This window comes from Sorex araneus, chromosome 2 (assembly GCF_027595985.1).
Source record: "Sorex araneus isolate mSorAra2 chromosome 2, mSorAra2.pri, whole genome shotgun sequence".
Taxonomy (NCBI): domain Eukaryota; kingdom Metazoa; phylum Chordata; class Mammalia; order Eulipotyphla; family Soricidae; genus Sorex; species Sorex araneus.
Window position 1 is genome coordinate 306,657,620 of NC_073303.1, and position 20,879 is coordinate 306,678,498.

General features: G+C 40.7%; 1 protein-coding gene across 1 annotated transcript; it reads left to right on the plus strand.

Annotated features, from left to right (window-relative positions):
- The first annotated feature begins 10,002 nt into the window (after positions 1–10,002).
- Positions 10,003–13,700, plus strand: GHSR (growth hormone secretagogue receptor). The gene is made up of 2 exons (XM_004621355.2): positions 10,003–10,943; positions 12,973–13,700. Exons 1-2 carry the CDS (start codon positions 10,148–10,150, stop codon positions 13,275–13,277), a joined length of 1,101 nt encoding a protein of 366 aa, XP_004621412.2. The 5' UTR covers positions 10,003–10,147; the 3' UTR covers positions 13,278–13,700.
- Positions 13,701–20,879: the final 7,179 nt, after the last annotated feature.

Genomic DNA, 20,879 nt, shown 5'->3' on the forward strand with positions numbered 1-20,879 from the left:
ATTTTTTGAGTGGGCACCAGTAATGTCTCTCAATTAAAGACTTATTGTTACTGTTTTTGGCATCACCAGAAAAAAAATAATATAAGAGAGATAATAAGAAAGAGAAGAAGAGAGCAGGGGAGTAGAGGAGGGGAGAAGAGGAAAAGAGAAGAAGAGAGGAGAGGGAAGGGGAGGGCAGGGAAAGAGAAGAATAGGGAGGAGAGGAGGAAGCAAGGAATGAGAGAGGGAGGAATGAGGGAAGGAAGGAAGAAAGGAAGGAAGGAAGGAAGGAAGGAAGGAAGGAAGGAAGGAAGGAAGGAAGGAAGGAAGGAAGGAAGGAAGGAAGGAAGGGAGGGAGGGAGGGAGGGAGGGAGGGAGGGAGGGAGGGAGGGAGGGAGGGAAGGAAGGAAGGAAGGAAGGAAGGAAGGAAGGAAGGAAGGAAGGAAGGGAGGGAGGGAGGGAGGGAGGGAGGGAGGGAGGGAGGGAGGGAGGGAGGGAGGGAGGGAAGAAAGGAAGGAAGGAAGGAAGGAAGGAAGGAAGGAAGGAAGGAAGGAAGGAAGGAAGGAAGGAAGGAAGGAAGGAAGGAAGGAAGGAAGGAAGGAAGGAAGGAAGGAGACAAAATCCAGAGTGCATGAGTAACAAAGAATTGGAAAAGAACTCACAGGAAGTGTCTTGGGATACACCAGAAACAAAGAGAAAATCCAATTATCGTCCTACCTTGTAATTCCTTCCCCTCCTTCAGTTTGAACTCAAGAGTCACTGAATTCCTGCACATCTTTATTTCTCTTGTGTCTTCTCATCTGCTCATCTGCTCAAAAACACATCCTTATCTTTGGCTAAATTAAAATTTTCTTTCATTATATTTCTGCAGCAGTGCAGATGAGCATGATGATGGGAAAGCAGTCACACTGACTTGTCATCTTAAATTAATGATCATTAATTAAACTCCATGGGGAAGCTATTATTGCCCAGCAATCTGTTAGTGCCCTCATGCTTTCACATTCTCACTTTCATAAATAGCTATTTGGTACATGTATCTCTCTTCCATAACCCTTCCCCCTTCCTTCCTTATTTTCAGTTGTTGCCCTTATTTTATTCATTACTGAGTAAACTGATGCTCAAAGGAAACTTTCTCAGACCTGGTGCTGTACACCTCCCTATTCACCTTTGTACACCTATGACCACAAATTCTTCCATCGTTTCTATCACTAGGAATGAGCTAGCCACATCCCCAGTAAAACCAGTCTTTTACTTGAGTATTAGGTCAAACCCCTTTTAGAGTGTTGCTCTAGACATTCTCCCTCTACCACAATTTCATGTTTTTTTTAGAATGTGTTAGTCCTAACAACACCCAAATAATTGTTATTTTTCACACTTAAAAAAAGCTTTCTGCATCCCATAACATCTAGCTACCAAACGTATTGCTCTCCTTTCTTCCATACTAAAACTCTTCAAAAACATATTCACATAAATAAGTGTCTTTTATTTACTTCTGTATTCATATTGCCAAGAGGAATACTACCATATAACAGACACTATGTAAGTATTTGTAGAATAATTGAAATAAATAGGAATTTTACTAGATTGATGTAGAAAAATGAATCTTGAAAGCTTATTTAATAAAACATTTACAAGTAATAGAGAATTAGAGTTTTATTTAATACATTGTGTATAACAACCTATCTAAAATTCAGACAGTAAATAGTGTCTAAACCAAATTTCCACAAGTAAACAATAAATTGCCATGTTATAATAGACAGTTGTTGAAAGTTCTCAAAAAATTTCCTCCAAAAAAAAAAAATAAAAAGGGGGTTTGCTGCCACCAGCAGGTCAACCTGTACCCCTGGAGCAAGTGTATCAGCAGCCTAATTGTGCCTTCAGGTTTCCTGATAACCTAAAAGTTATCAGATCCCAACAATTCAGAACCAAGGTTCCCGAGAAATTAAATGGCCAAAAGTTAGGTATGTGGGAGCCATGCCCACAAACCACCTCCAGCTCAGCTATACAAGCTCATTTACTGGCCTTGCTTCAGAGACCCATAGATAAATCTCAAAAGAGATCAAAAGTTGCAGTTAATCTTGGAGCCGTGCAAGGCTGTACAGACCAGAGTAAATCTTAGGGGTTCTGCCCAGGCAGGGCTCCTGGCAGCTGCTGGCTCCTATAATCCAAAATCACCTCCACAGCCCCAGCCAGACTCCACCGTCTCAGGATGGATTTCACTGAGATATCAACCTGTTGAAAATTCAATTATCAATACCCATCTCATAAGGGGTTAATATCAAAGATATACAAGGCACTGGTATGAATTTACAAGAATAAAACACCCAACTCCATCAAAAAATGGGGAGAAGAAATGAACAGAAACTTCCTCAAAGAAGAAATTCGAGTGGCCAAAGGGCACATAAAATAAATGCTCTTCATCACTAATAATCAGGGAGATGCAAATCAAAACAACAATGAGATATCATCTCATGCCACAGAGATTGGCATACATACAAATGAACAAGAACAACCAGTGCTGGTGTGGATTTGGGGAGAAAGGCATCCTCACTCATTGAGATTTTACATGTTCAAAATATTGAATGCCCTGAACAAACATGATGACCTCTTAGTACATGTGTTGCAAGCCAGAATGCGCAAAAGGAGAGAGAAAGAAGAAAAATGCCTTCCATAGAGGTAGACTGAGGCAGAGGGTGGGATGAGGGAGGTAGGAGGGAAACGGGAGACATTGGTGGTGGGAAATGTACACTGGTGAAGGGATGGGTGTTGGATCATTGTATGACTGAAACCCATTCATGAGCAGCTTTGTAATGGCCTACCTCACAGATACTCAATTAAATTGTTTTAAATAAATAAATAAGAAACCTCTCAAAATAAATAAATATCTTTCCTCTAAATATTACTAGAGAATGTAGTTCTTTTTTTTCTTTTTTGGGTCACACCCATGATATTTGATTTCCATATTTGTTTTTAGACCAATGACATTCAGGAACTATATACAGTTTCTCCAAGCTTTACTTATTTGAGGTTTTTAAAATTATTTTTATACAAACTATGTGCCACTTCTCATTATTATATTGCAATTTTACTTTATGTTGTTATGTAATATATCTGTAAATATATCAAATGACATAACAGCAAAGCTTTGTTGAAATTAATAAGCAAATATACATGAATGACACATGATTTAGATGAAATCAAGTTACATTAGTTTCACTGAAAACAATATAATTTTTAAATATTAAATACTACAAACCAATTCTTAAAAATTAATATTGATATGAGATAATTCCAAAATATAATGTTAAGTCAAAAATTCAAATAGGTTTCAATATCTATGTTACCATTTTTGTATATAGACACATTTCAAAAAGACACAAAAAGTATGCAAACTAGATGTTGAATGTTTAAAAAGTAATCTGTTAGGGAGCATGAAAAAGAAGTAATATTTTCTCTTTTTTTTTAAAATTTTTCATTAGTGAATCACCATGAGACAAAGTTACAGACTTAAATGTTTTCATGCTTACGTTTCAGTCATACAATGATCGAGTACCCATCTCTCCACCAGTGCCCATTTTCCACTACCAGTGATCCCAGCATCCCTTCTATCACCCCCACCCTGTCCCTTTCACCCCACCCTGCCTCTGTGACAGGGCATTGCCATTTGCTCGCTCTCTCTTTTTGGGTGTTGTGGTTTGCTACAGAGGTATTACGTAGGCATCATGTTAGTCTATAGTCTATTTTCAGCCCGTATCTCCCATCCCTAGTGGGCCGGCCTAGCACCCTTTACTTGGTGATCCCTTCTGTATCAGAGCTGCTTCTTCACCTAGCATGTGAGGTCAGCTTCCAAGCTGTGGAGTACTCCTCTTGGTACTTATCTCTACTATTCTTGGGTGTTAGTCTCCCATTCTGTTACTTTATATTCCACAAATAAGTGCAATATTTCCATGTCTGTTCCTCTCTCTCTGACTCATTTCACTTAACATGATACTTTCCATGTTGATCCACTTATATGCAAATTTCATGACTTCATCTTTTCTAACAGCTGCATAGTATTCCATTGTGTAGATGTACCAAAGTTTCTTTAACCAGTCATCTATTCTCGGGCACTCGGTTTTTTTCTAGATTCTGGCTATTGTGAACAGTACTGCAATGAGCATATAGGTGCAGATGTCACTTTTACTATACTTTTTTGTATCTCCAGGATATATTCCCAGAAGTGGTATTGCTGGGTCAAATGGGAGCTCAATTTCTAATTTTTTGAGAAGCGTCCATACTGTTGAAGTAACATTTTCTAAGTACTCTTTTCCTCAAAGTTTTAAGTGTAGTACTATTTTGTTTTAATTATAAAACTATATTTTTATGATCAAAAATAAAAGTTTAAATCTAAAAAATCACTTCTAAAATTTAGGTAACTAAAACAAATGAATAATTGGCACATGTTGACAATACACAACTTTGTGGACTCTTTAGTATGCTCTCTTTCATGCATGAACAAAACCAATTTGAATTTTATGTTCTGATGTGTTTCTATGTCCATTGTCTGAACACAGAGAAAATTAAGTTTTAATTGACAATTTCTGGTTTTAAGATCCTTTCCATATGCCACTTCCTCTAAGAAGCTTTTCCTAAAACCTCCCTGTAGTTTGTTGGTCCTTCATATTTCATTGAACATATCAAATAACTGCTTAGGTGTATTTTTTTAAATCATGGGCTTTGTCAATATAGCACAGGTCTGTAGTTTATTTACTTTGTTATTAACGGTGCCAACTATATACTTAAGGACAGTTTTCTGTTTTCTGTATTAGATTTGTTATTTATTTATTTTTAAAAAGGCCCTTCCAACAAGTGATGAAACTATATAGCTACATGCAAAAAAAAAGAGTGAACTTAAACCTCTCTCTAATGCCAGGCACAAAAGTCAGATCAAAATGGATTAAAGACCTCAACATCAGATCTGAATCCATAAACTCCATGGAGGAAAACATAGACAAATTCCTCCATGACATTAAAACTAAAGGCAACTTTAAAGAAACACCACTGCCCAAGCAAGTGGAAACAAATATAAACAAATGGGCCTACATTAAACTAAGAAGCTTCTGCACCTCAAAAGAAATGGTGCCCAAGATCCAGAGACATCCACAGAATGGGAAAATTATTTACTTAAAACCCATCAGATAAGTGGTTAATATACAAGATATATAAGACATGGGAAGAACTTTACAAGAAAAAAAAAGATATCCAATCCCCACCAAAAAATGGGGACAAGAAATTAACAGAAACTTCCTTTAAAAAGAAATCTAAATGGCCAAACAGCACATGAAAAAATGTTCTATCTCACTAACCATCAGGGAGATGCAAATCAAAAGAATAATGTCATCTCATACCACAGAGACAGGCATACATCAAAAAGAACAAGAACAACCAGTGCTGGCACAGATGCGGGGAGAAAAGAACTCTTATTCATTGTTGGTGGGAATGCCGTTTTGGAAAAACAATATGGTATTCCTCAAAAAACTATAAATTGAGCTCCCATATGATTTAGCAATACCACTTCTGGGAATATACCTGGGCACACAAAAACACACAGCAGAAAAGCCATTTGTACTTCTATGTTTATTGCAGCACTATTCACAAGAGCTAGAATCTGGAAACAACTGAGTGCTCAGGAACAGGGGACTGGATAAAGAACTATGGTACATCTATATCATGGAATACTACACAGCTGTTAGGCAAAACAAAGTCATAAAATTTACTTATAAATGGGTCGAAATGGAAGGTATCATGCTGAGTGAAATAAGTCAGAAGGAGAAGGAAAGACATTAAATGATTGCACTCATTCATAAGACAGTTTAAAAAATTCATAGTACGAGACTAATACCCATGAAACAGTAAAAACTCGGGTCAAGAGGATGGGTCCATGGTTGGAAGCCTGCCTCAAGTGCTGTGGGGAAAGCAGTTGGGATATAGAAGAAACCACTATGCAACGACAGCCAGAAATGATCACTCTGGATAGGAACTGCATGCTGAAAGTAGGTAAAGGAACAAACATGATAACCTCTAAGTATCTGTCTAGCAAACCGTAATTCCCAAGGAGGGGGTGAGAGAGAGAGAAGTAGAGAGAGAGAGGGAGGGAGGAAAAGGGCCTGCCAAGCTGGGATAGAGAAGGGGAGTGGGGAGAGGGAAACTGGGGACATTGGTGGTGGTGGTGGAGGGATGGGCATTGGAACATTGTATGACTAAATCCTGAGCATGAACAGCTTTGTAACTGTGTAACTGTGACTCAAAAAACAAAAAGTTATGTCAATAGTATCCCTCTTCCTTACCATACAATACAAACATAACCGTATTTTATAAAACTATCGAACACAGCTAAATTAGTGACAATTGGGTCAATGTGTATAATTTGTACTTCATGGAGAGCTACACCTGCCGGTGATGGAGCAAATCCTAGTCCAGTAGAGTGCAAGGAGAGCAGCACACAGTGCTGTCCACTCAAGAAATGGTTGCACTCCAGCCCCATGAATCATGCCCCTGGACCTAAATATGACAAATTTTATTTTATTTTTTTAATAAGAATTTTATTTATTTTATTGAATCACCATGAGGAAAGTTACAATGCTTTCAGGCTTAAGTCTCAGTTATACAATGCTGAAACAACCATCCCTTCACCAGTGCCCATATCCCACTACCAAAAAAAAAAAACCCCACACAGTACACCTCCCATCCCGCCCCCCTGCCTTATAACTGATAAGTTTCACTTTAATTTCTGTTTATTTTGGTTACATTCAATATTTCAACACAAACCTCACCATTATTGTTAGGAGTACCCCACTAGAGTCAGACCTGTTGTGAAGAAAAATGAGGTCCGCGGCCGCACGGTTTTGGATTTCTGTACTTTAACAACTAAGTCAAGGGAGAATTCTTCTGGATATTGGATCATTGCAAGCTTGTAAACCCCAATTGTGGTCATCATAATATGGCGATCCCCATGCCCTTCATCCCCGGAAAGGAAGAGGCAAGAGAGAGAAATACCTTTCCCCTCCTGGGCGGGCATGGGGCCGAGGCTTAGTTCTCAGGCTGGAGACATTCTGCAAAAAGCTGCCCGTGCTGGGGGCCGGAGTGATAGCACAGCGGGTAGGGCATTTGCCTTGCACGCGGCCGACCTGGGTTCGATCCCCGGCATCCCATATGGTCCCCCAAGCACCGCCAGGAGTAATTCCTGTGTGCAAAGCCAGGAGTAACCCCTGAGCATTGCTGGGTGTGACCCAAAAAGAAAAAAAAAAGCTGCCCATGCTGAAAGTAGTTTAGCTGGGTCTGGATTCACACTTGTGCAGCTGCAGAGAGGCAGCACACAGGTGCGGCCCCTGGGATCACATCTCGGCGGCAGGAGGGGCCGGTGCCATATGACAAATTTTAATCAAAATAAATTTCCTCCGTCTATTATCATTGCTTTAGGATTTCATGCACTAGAAATATACCCCACAACTTTTTTCTACTTATATTCTTAGGCAATTGCAACATACATAATTTCTGCTTATTGTATTCTGTTCTCTGCCCCTAAACAAAATCTATAAATCTATCCTAATAAAATAAAAATAAGTGAGAACTGTTAAATTCAAATACTTGCTTTGAAAAATATCGGTAACTAGTGGTTTGTTTTAACTACAATATTTTTGAAAGAGTAGTTTGGGGGCTGGGGAAATTTCTCAAATTGAAGACAGCATGGTTGCCTGAGTTATATCCTGGAACCCCAAGTCCCCAGGAGTATGACTGCCTTTGACCTGGTGGCCTGCCAGTCAGGTGACTCAAGCCAACTACTCCATCAGAATCAGCGGCTCCTATTTTAAAAAGTCATGTTGGTCCAGCATCTATAGCACACCAGGCCACCTACCTCGCACGTAGAAATCTACCTTTCAAACCTCCTCCATGCAATCTCTCACTGCAGTGGAGACATTGGTGCATGTTTGTTTACGCTCAGTCTTAGCCTTGATGAACTCCCAAGTAGGAACATTTGATAATCTCAGCCCAAAACTATGGCAAATGCACTAAAATGAGCGGAAAGCCCTCAGAAATAGTGTGTGGATTTTATTTTACATATTTGTTTATTTGGTTTTGTTTTGGGGCCACACCCAACCATATTTCGGGCATACTGTTGACTCCTTGCTCAGGGATTACTTCTGGCAGGACTCAGGGGACCTCATACGGGGTGCTGAAGATTGAATCAGAGTTGATCACATTCAAGGCAAATGCCCTACCCCCTGTACTATTACTCCAGCCTGGACTTTCTATTAGACCAGATGCAGATGAGCTCAGATAAGGCTGTCAGGGTAGCTGCCTAATAGCCAGGAGGTGGTCAGGCTAGCTGCCTAATAACCAGAATCTTCCCCTGTGCTGGAGCCAGACCAAGATACCTAGCCTTATTTAGAAAAAGTGAGGTTACCACAATGATCGGGGAAGTGCTCAATTTGGATGAGAATTGGGTGCTGAAAGGATGTAAAGTGATATTCATGATACACTTTCAGTAACAGTATTGCAAACCACAGCGCTTTAAAGAAAACAGAACAAGGGGAAAAGAGACTGCCATGGGGTGGGGGAGGCAGTTTGGAGGGAAACTGGACACATTGGCAGAGGGAAGGGGCACTGCGGAAGGGACTGGTGTTCGGTCATTGTACGCCTGAAAGTCAATGAACAGTAAGTTTGTAACATGGTAATTCAAGGCAATTCAATAGACTTTTTTTTTTTTTTAGAAAAGGAAAAAGTGAGGGCCCCAAGGCCCCAGCTCCACTGAGCTAAACCACCCTTGGAGAAAGGCACTGGCGCTGACCACGGTGCTGAAAAATGCTCTTGTGCTGCCCCGGTGTTGAGTGGTGGATGTGCTTGCTGGCAGCCACGAGTCTCGGACCTTACACGCTCCAGCTGATGCCACCCAGCAGACGCTGGGTGGGGTGGCGAACAGGGGAGTCACTTTCGGCCCATTCCCTCCGGCGCTGCTTCTTCCCCTTAACTGCAAATCTGCTCCAGCAATGTATTTACTGGGTACCAACTCTGCCCTGGTACCCTTCCCAGTGGTCTTCAAAACATCTTGGCCACTTAAAGAAAACCGCTCAAGTGAGCACAGCAACCTCAGTGACAATTCTCTATCTCGTCTCCAAGATGCTTGCTGCGCTACCTCCTCTCCTCTGCTCCTGCTCTCCTATGCGCTCCATACCCCTCGCACCTTTGATCCTTGGGCCCTTGTCCTCCCAGAGGTTCTCAGGTTCGCATCCGGTGAAAGTACATTCCCCGCACAGCACACCCAGAGGACACCTCCCTGTCGGGGCGGAGGGAGTGCGGTGTGTGGAATGAACAAAAGGCTGGGATCCCAAAGATCACACATCTTTCCCCTTGGCGCTCAGCAAGCCGAACCAGGTGGGGAATCGAAGCAGCGTCCGGGAACCCCCACTCGGCGTGGCGTGGTTGTGGGTTTGTTCTCGCGGCGCTCAGCCTGTTTCTCCTGAGGACTGCATGAGGACCTCCCCAGAGGGGAGCCTGTCGTCTCGGGCTCTCTTATCTCACTCGCAAGACCCCGTTCCGGGTTCAGGGGCGCTTCTCCACGCCCTGCTGTCTCCATGGTCGCGAGAAGTTCTCAGGTCCCAGCTGCTGAGGGCGCCCCCCACCTTCGCAGCTCCCCGCAGTCTCTGCCCTCACTCCTGGGGTGATCAGTCAGGCAGTGACCAGGAGAAGGAGGAGAGCGCGCGCGGCGATCCCTCCCCGCAGTGCCAGCGCTTCCTAGACCTCACGCGCCCCCGGGACGTGCGGGAGAAGCCGGCTGGTCTTGTTTTCCTGCTGGCAGGTCTGGGGGGAGAAGTCGCTGGACGCTGGATTGGGTGAGAGGGAGTTTGGAGGAGCAAATGAGGGTAAGGGGAGGTGCCAGAAGGAGCGGCGATCCCTCCGTGTCCTTCTCGCCACCCGCTCCTTCCTGTTCGTCTCCAGCTCCAGCTCCCCAGTCCCTCCCACCCCCTCCGGGTCCCCGCCCCGGGCTCCGCATCGCACCTGCTCCGCGGATTCCCACCCTTCGCTCGCCCTCCGCCCCGAGCATCCTCCCCGCGCCCCGCTTCCGCTCCTGTCTCCAACTCCCTCGCGCCTAGAGGGACCGGCCCGGAGTCCGCTCGGCGGTGCCGGCAGCATGTGGAACGCGACGCCCAGCGCGGAGCCGGGACCCAACTTCACGCTGCCCGAGCCCGACTGGGACGCGGCCGCCGACAACGCGTCGCTGCCGGACGAGCTGCTGCACCTCTTCCCCGCGCCGCTGCTGGCCGGCGTCACGGCCACCTGCGTGGCGCTCTTCGTGGTGGGCATCGCGGGCAACCTGCTCACCATGCTGGTGGTGTCGCGCTTCCGCGAGCTGCGCACCACCACCAACCTCTACCTGTCCAGCATGGCCTTCTCGGACCTGCTCATCTTCCTCTGCATGCCGCTCGACCTCGTGCGCCTCTGGCAGTACCGGCCCTGGAACTTCGGCGACCTCCTCTGCAAACTCTTCCAGTTCGTCAGCGAGAGCTGCACCTACGCCACGGTGCTCACCATCACCGCGCTCAGCGTCGAGCGCTACTTCGCCATCTGCTTCCCGCTGCGGGCCAAGGTGGTGGTCACCAAGGGCCGCGTGAAGCTGGTCATCCTGGTCATCTGGGCCGTGGCGTTCTGCAGCGCCGGGCCCATCTTCGTGCTGGTCGGGGTGGAGCACGAGAACGGCACGGACCCCCGGGACACCAACGAGTGCCGCGCCACCGAGTTTGCCGTGCGCTCGGGGCTGCTCACGGTCATGGTGTGGGTGTCCAGCGTCTTCTTCTTCCTGCCGGTCTTCTGCCTCACGGTGCTCTACAGCCTCATCAGCAGGAAGCTGTGGCGGCGGAGGCGCGGCGAGGCGGCGGTGGGCACCTCGCTCCGGGACCAGAACCACAAGCAAACAGTGAAGATGCTGGGTGGGTTGCAGCGCGCCCTCCAACCCTCCTTTTACCCTAGGTTCTCTGTCACGCGGGCTCCATCTCTTTCTGTCTGCTCAGTATGTTTGTCTGTCTGGTCTCTTAGTTTTCTATTATGCTGGCATCTCTGTCTCTTCCACCATCCCCTCCCCCCAGCCTCAAGTTTGTAGCGCTGCCCTTCTCTATCTAACTCTGTCCTTCTCTGCCTTCCCTACCCTGGTCATTGACTCTCGGCTTCTCTTTTCTCTTTAGCTCTGATCTCTAGCATGTCTCTCTTCGTGAAAGAATGACCCTTATTTCCTTGAAGTGCATTTAAGAAAAGTAATTCCAGAAACTTTGCTTCAAAACTGAAATGCTCCTTAAACGTTTACTGTGGTCTCTCATGTGCTAAAGGTGGATGAGGTTAAAGTTCCTGTGTCCTTTTCTGAATGTCTAGGAAGATGCTAGTGGTACATTTAACCAGAGCCATCATGCATGTGGCTAATTCTGTCAGAGATGATTCATTTTTCTTTCAACCTTGAGATTTGCTTTCTGACCTGCATTCCCTGTCCTTCCCCCACCACTCTCAGATAATTGCATCAATTCTGTTTTCCCTGCTGCTGTTTCTACAGCTTTATGGGGAAATCAGTGACAAACCCCGCTGGAGTCTCCATTTGTTTTCATGACTACCTGTCTCTCCAGACAGGATAAACCAAGATAAACTAGGGGAGGCAGGTTTCCCACGGAGCAGTCTGTGAAAGCATCTGATACTCACTATTCCTCCAAAAAAGGTCTTTCAGAAAACATCTGGGTGAGAAGGCAGGACTGGAGAGTATTGCAGTCTTTATTGCATAAATTCATCTTGTCTAGTATATGTGCCTGTGAAGCAATTGAAATTGTGTTAACCTCTAAGCAAATTAGAACTCTTGCCTTTTCAAGACCAGAATCTGTGCATTCTGTTATTTCCACACTATAGTCAACATTTTATAACTGTTTGCATATGTAAAGTTTCGGAGAAGTCATTCCAGGATGCTTTTGTATTTGTCATTTTACACTTCCTGGAATCCTGTATATTAAAAGGGTCAGACTGATTCAAAGAATGCAAAATTTTCAATTTTCTAGACAAGTGGCCTTCACAATATGACTAACAGATTGTAAAACTGTGAGAGTCTCTTGGGGACTAGCCTATTCCTATTTTGACCCTGTTGGTCTGTTGTTACCATGTAATTGGGTTTAGGGTATTCATTTTATACATAAGTCATTAATTATATTCATTGTTTCTCGACATCAATGCTAACTTTTATTGGTCTTGACAGTTTGGAGAGAATCATGAAAGTGGTGAAGAACTAAAAATATACTTTATGTTATTTTGCCTCTGATTTTTAAATTTTAAAAACTAAACCTGGCAATTCAAAGGTTTTGGGGAAAAAAGTCTTACCTGAGTATAAGACTTGGGTAGATGATAAAAATAAGGTTTGTTCCTCTTTAGTTCTGCCTTTTGTAGGTGGTAAATTATTATCCATCTCAGTGTTTCTCAAATCTCATCATATATTCAGTTTATGTGGAATATTAAAAAGAAAATAAAAGAGCAGGTCTGCTGGGCTCCTAAGAGATTTTAATTTTGTGAGTCTCTAGTACACATGATTCTAAGCTCTACTTAGTGCCACTATTTTAATGCAAATATGTTTTGTTGTTCTAAGACACATATAAAATGTGGCTATGGTAATAAATTGTCTAGTCAGTTGAGTTAATATGCCCACTCACTCACAAAATCACTCAAATAGTTGTGAAATAGAAATGACTAGGAATCTCGTGAAAATCATTGACCCCTTGTTTCAGACAGACTCAATCTTAGTTAAAATGTAGGAATGGCAAATAGCAAAGCATGAAGTTGCTATGAAGTCAATGGTCATGCCATGCATAATCAAAAAATCCATCTTAAAAATAGAATGTGATTTGCTATACTATTGAACCGCTATACTATTGCTATACTATACTTGAATTGACTCTCTCTCTCTCTCTCTCTCTCTCTCTCTCATTGTCCCTTTAGCTGTCGTGGTGTTTGCTTTCATCCTCTGCTGGTTGCCCTTCCACGTAGGACGATATTTGTTTTCCAAATCCTTCGAACCTGGTTCCCTGGAGATTGCTCAGATCAGCCAATACTGTAACCTGGTGTCCTTTGTCCTCTTTTACCTCAGTGCAGCCATCAATCCCATTCTGTACAACATCATGTCAAAGAAATACCGGGTGGCAGTGTTCAAACTCCTGGGATTTGAACCCTTCTCCCAGAGGAAGCTCTCCACACTGAAGGATGAAAGTTCTCGGGCTTGGACAGAATCTAGTATTAATACATGATGAAGCACAGCTGAGCAAAGTCATTGCTTATTATTCTAAAACAGAAGCCATAGCCCAAGGGAACTTGGGAGGAAGTTGAAGGTTAATTTTGGAGTTAGTGATATGAAGACAACTGGGGGGAACAAGAAGAAAATTTGCAGGTTTGATTGTGCACTCATTAGTGCTTTCATACACTCTTTCTGCATATCCAGAATTTTGCATTCTATGATTTTTGCATTCTGTTTTTGGTGCTAGAAAGGGCTTTGCAAGTTCAAGAAAGATGGAAGTGCCAAGAGGTCAATTACAACCTTCTTAGTAGGTTTGATTTTCTTTTTCTTTTTCATAAACAGTAAAAGAGTTTTGATTCAAAGGACATTAAACTTTAAAAAGTTTAAAACGTAAATTGTAAAAAAAGTAGCAATGCCCCTATAATTCTAGATTAGTGACATACAAGATATAAATATAGTGCAAAATAGTTATCAATATCAACATTATTAATTAGAATTTTACAGATTTTCATACAAGGTCTTTAAAATCAGAAGCATTTTTTCATGTTTACAACCCTTAATTTTTACAGTAGATTTTCACTACAATGTATTGAGATTTCATAAAATTTTCATTTGACTCAGACACCTAACTTGTACACTCTTAAAAGTTTTCCAATAACTAAAAAAAACTACTACAAGTTTAAATTTGCTTAATTAATTAAAATTAAAAATTCAGTGCTTTTGTATCACTCACATTTCAGTGATCAATAGACAAAGGCAGCTAGTCCTTATATTAGACAATGCAGCTCTATGGCATATGTAAAATTGTTCTTGATCTTTTAAAACATTTTAAAATAAATATTCATTCCCTAATTATTTATGGTAAAATAAACAGACATATTATTTGAGTGAAAAAGTCCTTAACATCTCACTTAAATGCCTCATTCTTCAAGCTTGAAAAAACAGAAATGAGTTATGATGCATTTTTAACTCAGGTTAGTATTCAGGAAAGGAAAGTTTAGAGGCTCATAAACTACCTAATTTGTCTAAATAGCAATACTTATATCGGTCACAAGGCCCTTATCTGGAAAACTTATAGAAACCTGCTAAACAAAACTTTCAAGTGATAAAAATTCAGAATTCCTTAAATGTTATTTCTTATTTGTTTTGAAACTTTTAAAAATCATATAGTCCTTACTTAAGAATTCCATGTTCTGTCTGTAAATTAGTTTTTCTCTACTCCCCACTGTTTAAGTATAAATATGTTACTTGAATTATTACTTTCCCTGTTGGTCATAATTATGAACGATTCTACACAGCTAATTGTTATACATTATGGCTATAGATCCAAAGTTTTAACTGATGGGAACATTAGTTCCTATATAATTATCTCTGCATGTGAAATAAAGTATTCTAAAAATGACTTCTTCATAGCCCCCTGCAATATTAAGTCACACAAGAAATTCCTACATGAGGTTCAACAATGGGACTGATTGAGTCCATTAGAGGAATGACTATCATGTTGGTTTCTTTATCCTATCAAAAGATAGAATAGAGGTTAATGCATTTGCCTGGCACATGGTCAACCCTGGTCTGATTCCTCAAGGCATAAATGTTGAGAATAGGTGAGTATGCTTGTAACCACCCCACCCCCATCTTTAAACATAGCAAAATTATCTGGAAATAATTTGCTTTTTGTTTTAGAAAAATGAAAATACAAACATGATAAAAAAGTTTTCCATAAAATTAATTTCTGAAATCCACCTGACTACTAGTAGCCAGGCTACTAATTTAATTTAAATTCAGAAGTACAGTAAATTGGTTATTCATTCATGGCAGTGCATCCATATGCTCCCTTTCTTGTGGTTTCCTTGGTCATGACCTAACTCCCTTATAGCAGAGTTTACAGAGGGAAAAAGCACTACTGTCCTTTACCAGTTTTATGCTGGGAACTGAGAGGATTATTTAGATACAGGAATTTTTAGATTCCTCTTATCATTGTCTTTTAAATGTTTAACTTTTTTTTTTAATATCTTCATACTTCATAAAGGACTTAAAATTCTAAGAGAGACTTATGCTGAGGGAAATTATTTATCTTATTTTATTTTTTAATGAATCACTGTGAGGTACAGTTACTGATTTCCAAACTTTTCAAACTGTTTGCAAACAGATTTGCAAACTGATTTGTGCTTAAGTTTCAGTCATACAATGTTCGAGTTCCCATCCCTCCACCAGTGTCCATTCTCCACCACCAATGATCCCAGTATCCCTCCCACCACCCCCACCCCATCTCCCGAACCCCACCCCGCCTCTGCTGCAGGGCAGTTCCTTTTGCTCTCTCTCTCTCCCTCCTTTTGTGAGGGAAATTATTTTTAAACTCATCGTTTTATACATATTTAGTATGTGCCCTAAACTCTATTATTGATAACCCAAGGATCTTGTGAGTTAGTTATAGTGGGTAATGAACAAATGTATTTAAGGCATGAAGTAAACATCTCTAATTGACACTGAGTCAAACTGCTCAAGCAGTTTAAGGGGTTGTTTATATCCCTGCATAGCTATGAATTTGATTGAAAAGAAATTCAAAATGGAGTGTTTCTATACAAATCAGCCAAATTTATAGATTCACTGAATGTGTCTGCTGGTGGTAATTATACTCATAGCATTCTTCATTAATACTAAATTGGTTTCATTTGATCTGTTTACATTTTCCAGATTATTCAACAGAATTTTCTGTCACCACAATTTACACTGTCACAAGATCAAGGATTGGGTTATTTTTCATTGTAGGAAGTGACTGTTACATGAGTTAAAACTTTTTAATGATTGCTTTAGAGAAAGCATTCATTTCCACAAATCATTTAAAAGCTAGAGGCTTTGAGGCAATGAAATTTAGAAATACTTCTGACCAGACCTTGGAAGTTAGTTTTAGCCAACATCTAATTGTGATGATGGGGCTGAGATGGCATTTGTCCTAAACTTACTTTCCCACTCAAATACATTTACTAAGAACCTGGAGTCATTACATTTTATAATTATTATTTCAGCACTTGCAATTTTAGCTGCAAGATTTTCTTTCTCACTTATCCACTTACTTGAATTTAGCACACAAAAAGGTAACAAACTGTGAGATTTTTTGCAAGACTGGTATCTGAAATACTCTGGTCCTAAAAATAGTGTGTAAATCTTTATAATGTAACATAAATATTGCACAGAACACAATCTCTTGTCAGTATCTAAGTGAAAAATTAGACTCGAATATTTCTATATTCAGAAATGCCATGTCCAGTGTAAATAATATCATCAAAAGAAAAAAATAATATATCATTTGTGATTTGTTATTTATCAATTTCTTTGTTATTTTGCAATCAAAACTTCAGCATTAGCCAGAATATACACAACTGTAACTTGATTAGTGAGATGTTAGTTCAGTGGACTGATAACACACACTTTTTTTAAATCTTAAGAATAGACTGTTGTCAAAAGTAATGTGCTAGGGTAAATAATAACTGCTTTAAGTTCATGTCACCCATTCACAGGACATGAATTCAGTTATATTCATTCTTCTCAGTAATGTATGTTGATGCAGGGAGGGGAACAAAGTTCGGATGAAGCTTGTTTTCTGTTTCTTCCTTTTGATTGAAACTCTAGAAGGATATTGGAGGCTAATCAACTCTAGTTTTTTTTAAGAGAACTGAGCTTATTTTTTTAAAGCTTCCATGTCTATGCCCCTCCTGATTTCTTGGAAATTTGCTGGAATTCAAGTTAATATTTCATACTACATTGGTGTTTACCTTTTGTTTGATGGACTGCTGGTTACCCCAAAACTGATAAACTAAGAGGCACCCTTTATGGAAATGTTCAGAAAATTCTGCCAAATGTTTTCAACTTCTCTTTCAGGGTGAACTCCTCTCCCTGAAGAAAGTATCTGGGAAGAAGAGTTTGAAAACTTTTTTTGACTGTAGCCTCTCAAATCTAAACACTGATTCAAACATTAAAATCGCATTTCTTTTAAGTCTGCAGTCTTGTATGTTCAGTTCTGGAGAGCTCATTTCTCCTGTTCAGATAAGATTCTTGCTTCACTTGCTGCTATTGTACTGTGTGCAATTTACTACTTGTTCTGTACTATTACAATGTGTCATAAATGTGAATGATGAGACTTAAACGTGTTTTATATCTGAGGTATTAGTGACTGTTAAAGGATTTACTATAACTCTGATGTATCTCTTAGGAAATTAGGCATTGGTTTTGTTTCCTTTGGGTGTCCTTAAGTACCTTAATAAATATAGAAATAAAAGTATATTTAATTTATTCTGTTTCATTTTAAGGATAATGGTTATAATAGTGTTAATGTTAGGGTTTCAAGCATACATGCAATGTTCCAGCACTATAGCCTCTACCAGAGTGTTCTTCCCACCTGCCCCTTTACATTAACCCTTTCCCCCACCTTATTAGTCAGTTCTATAGACCATTCTCAGAGTCTGTTGCCATTAGACATTTATGGTCCTTTACTATGCTTCTTTGTATCTCACATATGAGAGATATTCATCTGTGCCTCTCCCTTTCTTTCTAACTTTACTCAGCATGATACTGTCCAGTTACATCCACATAGCATTGCTTGATTTTTGTCCTTTCTTCTTTTTCCTTTTGTTTTTGATTTGGGGCTACACCCGACAATGCTCTGGGTACTCCTTGACTCTGCACTCAGGAATCACTCCTGGCATTGTTCTGGGGACTTTATGGGATGCTGGGGATAATATCCAGGTTAGACATGCTCAAAGCAAGTGTCCTACCCATTTTATTATCTCTCCAAACCTGATTTTGTCTTTTCTTATGGCCAAACACTATTTCATTGTGTATAAATACCACAAGTTTTATAATGCAATTATCTGTTCCTGGACACTTGTATTGTTTTCAGATTTTGGCTATTGTGAATCAAACTACAATGAACATAAAAGCACAAATGTCTTTTCTTTTCTTTTTCTCCCTCTCTTGTTTTTGTGGGGAGCCACACCCAGCACTATTCAGGACTTATTCCTGCCTATGCCTCAGGGATCACTCCTGGCAGTGTTGGGAGACCATATGGCATTCAGGGGACCAAACTCTGGTTAGCCACATTCAAGGCAAGTGCCATACCCACAGTACTATCTCCCCAGCAGCCCACAAAAAACTTCACAGACTAGTGTTCTTGCACTCTTGTGTAGAAGTGAAGAAGTGGAATTGCAGGATAATATTAAAGGTCAATTCCTAACTTTTTGAGAAATTTTCATATATTTTTTCCCAAAAAGCTTGAAGCAGTAATGGGCGAAGGGTGTTTTCCCCACAACTATGAGAACACTGGTTGGTTTTGTTCTTTTGATGTGTACCAATTGCACTGATGTGAGGTGATAAAAGTCTTTTTAAAGTCTACAGATAATTTCTTTCACTTTTACACATCTTGATAACATAAAAAGATATGACATTTTGCCTCGGATATTTTGCCCTTACCTCTGATGATACTGAGCTCAATTTTGTTATTCTAATTTCTAAAATACATACTTTTCAGCTGTGAGGGGGGTCTTCACTATAGTAAACTTTATTCCCATAAGTTATACACTATTTAATAATGAATTAAGCAATTGCTGTAAGAAAGAGTTCCTTTTTTTTTCTTTTTTGGGGTCACACCCGGTGATACACAGGGGTTACTCTGGCTCTGCACTCAGGAATTACTCCTGGTGGTGCTTGGGGGACCATATGTGATGCTGGAAATTGAACTGGGGTCAGCCATGTGCAAGGCAAATGCCTTACCCGCTGTGCTACCCTACCCGCTTCAGCTCCAAGAGTTCTTTATGATGAGACTGAGGTGTCTTGTGATAGACTATGAACCCCACACTTTCTGCATCTTTATCATCTTGTAGCCTGTTTTCCCAAGGTCAATATGTTGAAGCTGGCATGATGTATGACTGCTGTGTGAACCAAAGATCATCACTAGCAGTGAAGAAAATAATTTTTGTCTATCGTATACTCAGTAGTTTTATTCACTAAATGTTGATTTTATAAATAGGGCCTAAGGATAGCATAGGAGTTAAGGTGCTTGTCTTGAGTGGCTTCAACCCTGTTCAGAATCCTTGGCACTGCATATGATTACCAGAGAACTGCCAAGGATTACTCATGAGTACAGAGCCAGGAATAGCCCTGGAGCAGCCATAGGTATGGCCTAGAACTCCCCTCCCAATGTAAAGACTGGCTATATGTCACCAAGATATTTGCTTCCAGGCCTATGGATTCCAGGGACCAATCACTTGTATCATTTGTCATCCCATTGCTCATCAATTTGCTCGAGTGGGTGCCAGTAACATCTCCATTCATCCCTGTCCTTCCCAACGCTGCCATATTGGGGGCTCTTTCAGGGTCAGGAGAATGAGGCCCATTATTGTTACTATTTTTTGCATATTGAATGTGCTATGTATAGCTTGCCAGACTCTGCCGTGTAGGCGGGATACCCTCGGTTAGCTTGCTGGGCTCTCCGAGAGGGATGGGGACCTTTATGGAGAGTGACCTTGAGCATGACTATGCTGGGTTCTGGAGGTTTTCGGCTGCCAGGGACCATAAAATTCAAAACCAAAATCAGAGAACTGATGAAATTGGCTGATACATATTTGCTAGTGAAGAGACTTTAAAATATCTAATGACCCTCCAGACCATTTCAACTTAAAAAGCAAAACCAAAAATTATTTCCAAGAATGAACATGACTTGGAAGAAAGGATCATCACCACATGTGAAAATTAGACTCATTCTAGATGCAAAAAATCACATATGTACATTCTTGTCATGAGTTAATTATAATTTGAAAGTAGTATTTAAAATTGTATGCTTGGCAATCAGTAGTGATCACTAGAGTAATTCAAAATACCAATTTGTGGGGTTAGATTTTATTGATCTGTTAAGCCAATTCCAACATCTATTATCCTCTTTCATCTAGCTCTTCTCTACTTCAGTGCTAACTGAGGTCCTCATGTTCTTTTCATTCCATTCCTGTGATAAAACCAAAGAAGTAGTAGTAAGGTCCAATGAAGGGAGGACAGAAAACTTGACTGAAGCTTTGTATGTCTCGTATTCTGATCAATTTATAAAGGCTAATTTCTCCTTTCCTGATTCATAACTCACAATTGGTCCTGTGATATCATGACCAGATCCTACAAAGGGTCATCAACTTAATTATCAAGATATTTGAGAGATATTTTGAGAAATATTTTCACAATACAAATCTAAGACATGCAAAATTTACATAGCTTAATATTCTGTCATTTCACATGAAGACTTAATTATGGAGAGGCACTAAAACTGATCTATTACTATGTTCATTTTAAACTATTCAGCTTCAACTTGTTCATCATCATCTGGCATTCACTGCACCTTATTTATAATTGTGAAAACATGAAAAATACAAATGTTAAATAATTTGAATTTTGGTTAAGTAGAATCAAGAAATGGTGCAGCATTTATGTATCACTTTCTTATAGAATCTTCCCATTACACCCAGGATTGTTCCTCTGGAATGGAGAAGTAACTGAAATGAGTTTTTTCACAGGATTGAAAAGTGGTTGAACTGGAATTTGACCTAGATCAGTTGGGTTCTCAAGCTTTCACATTCCT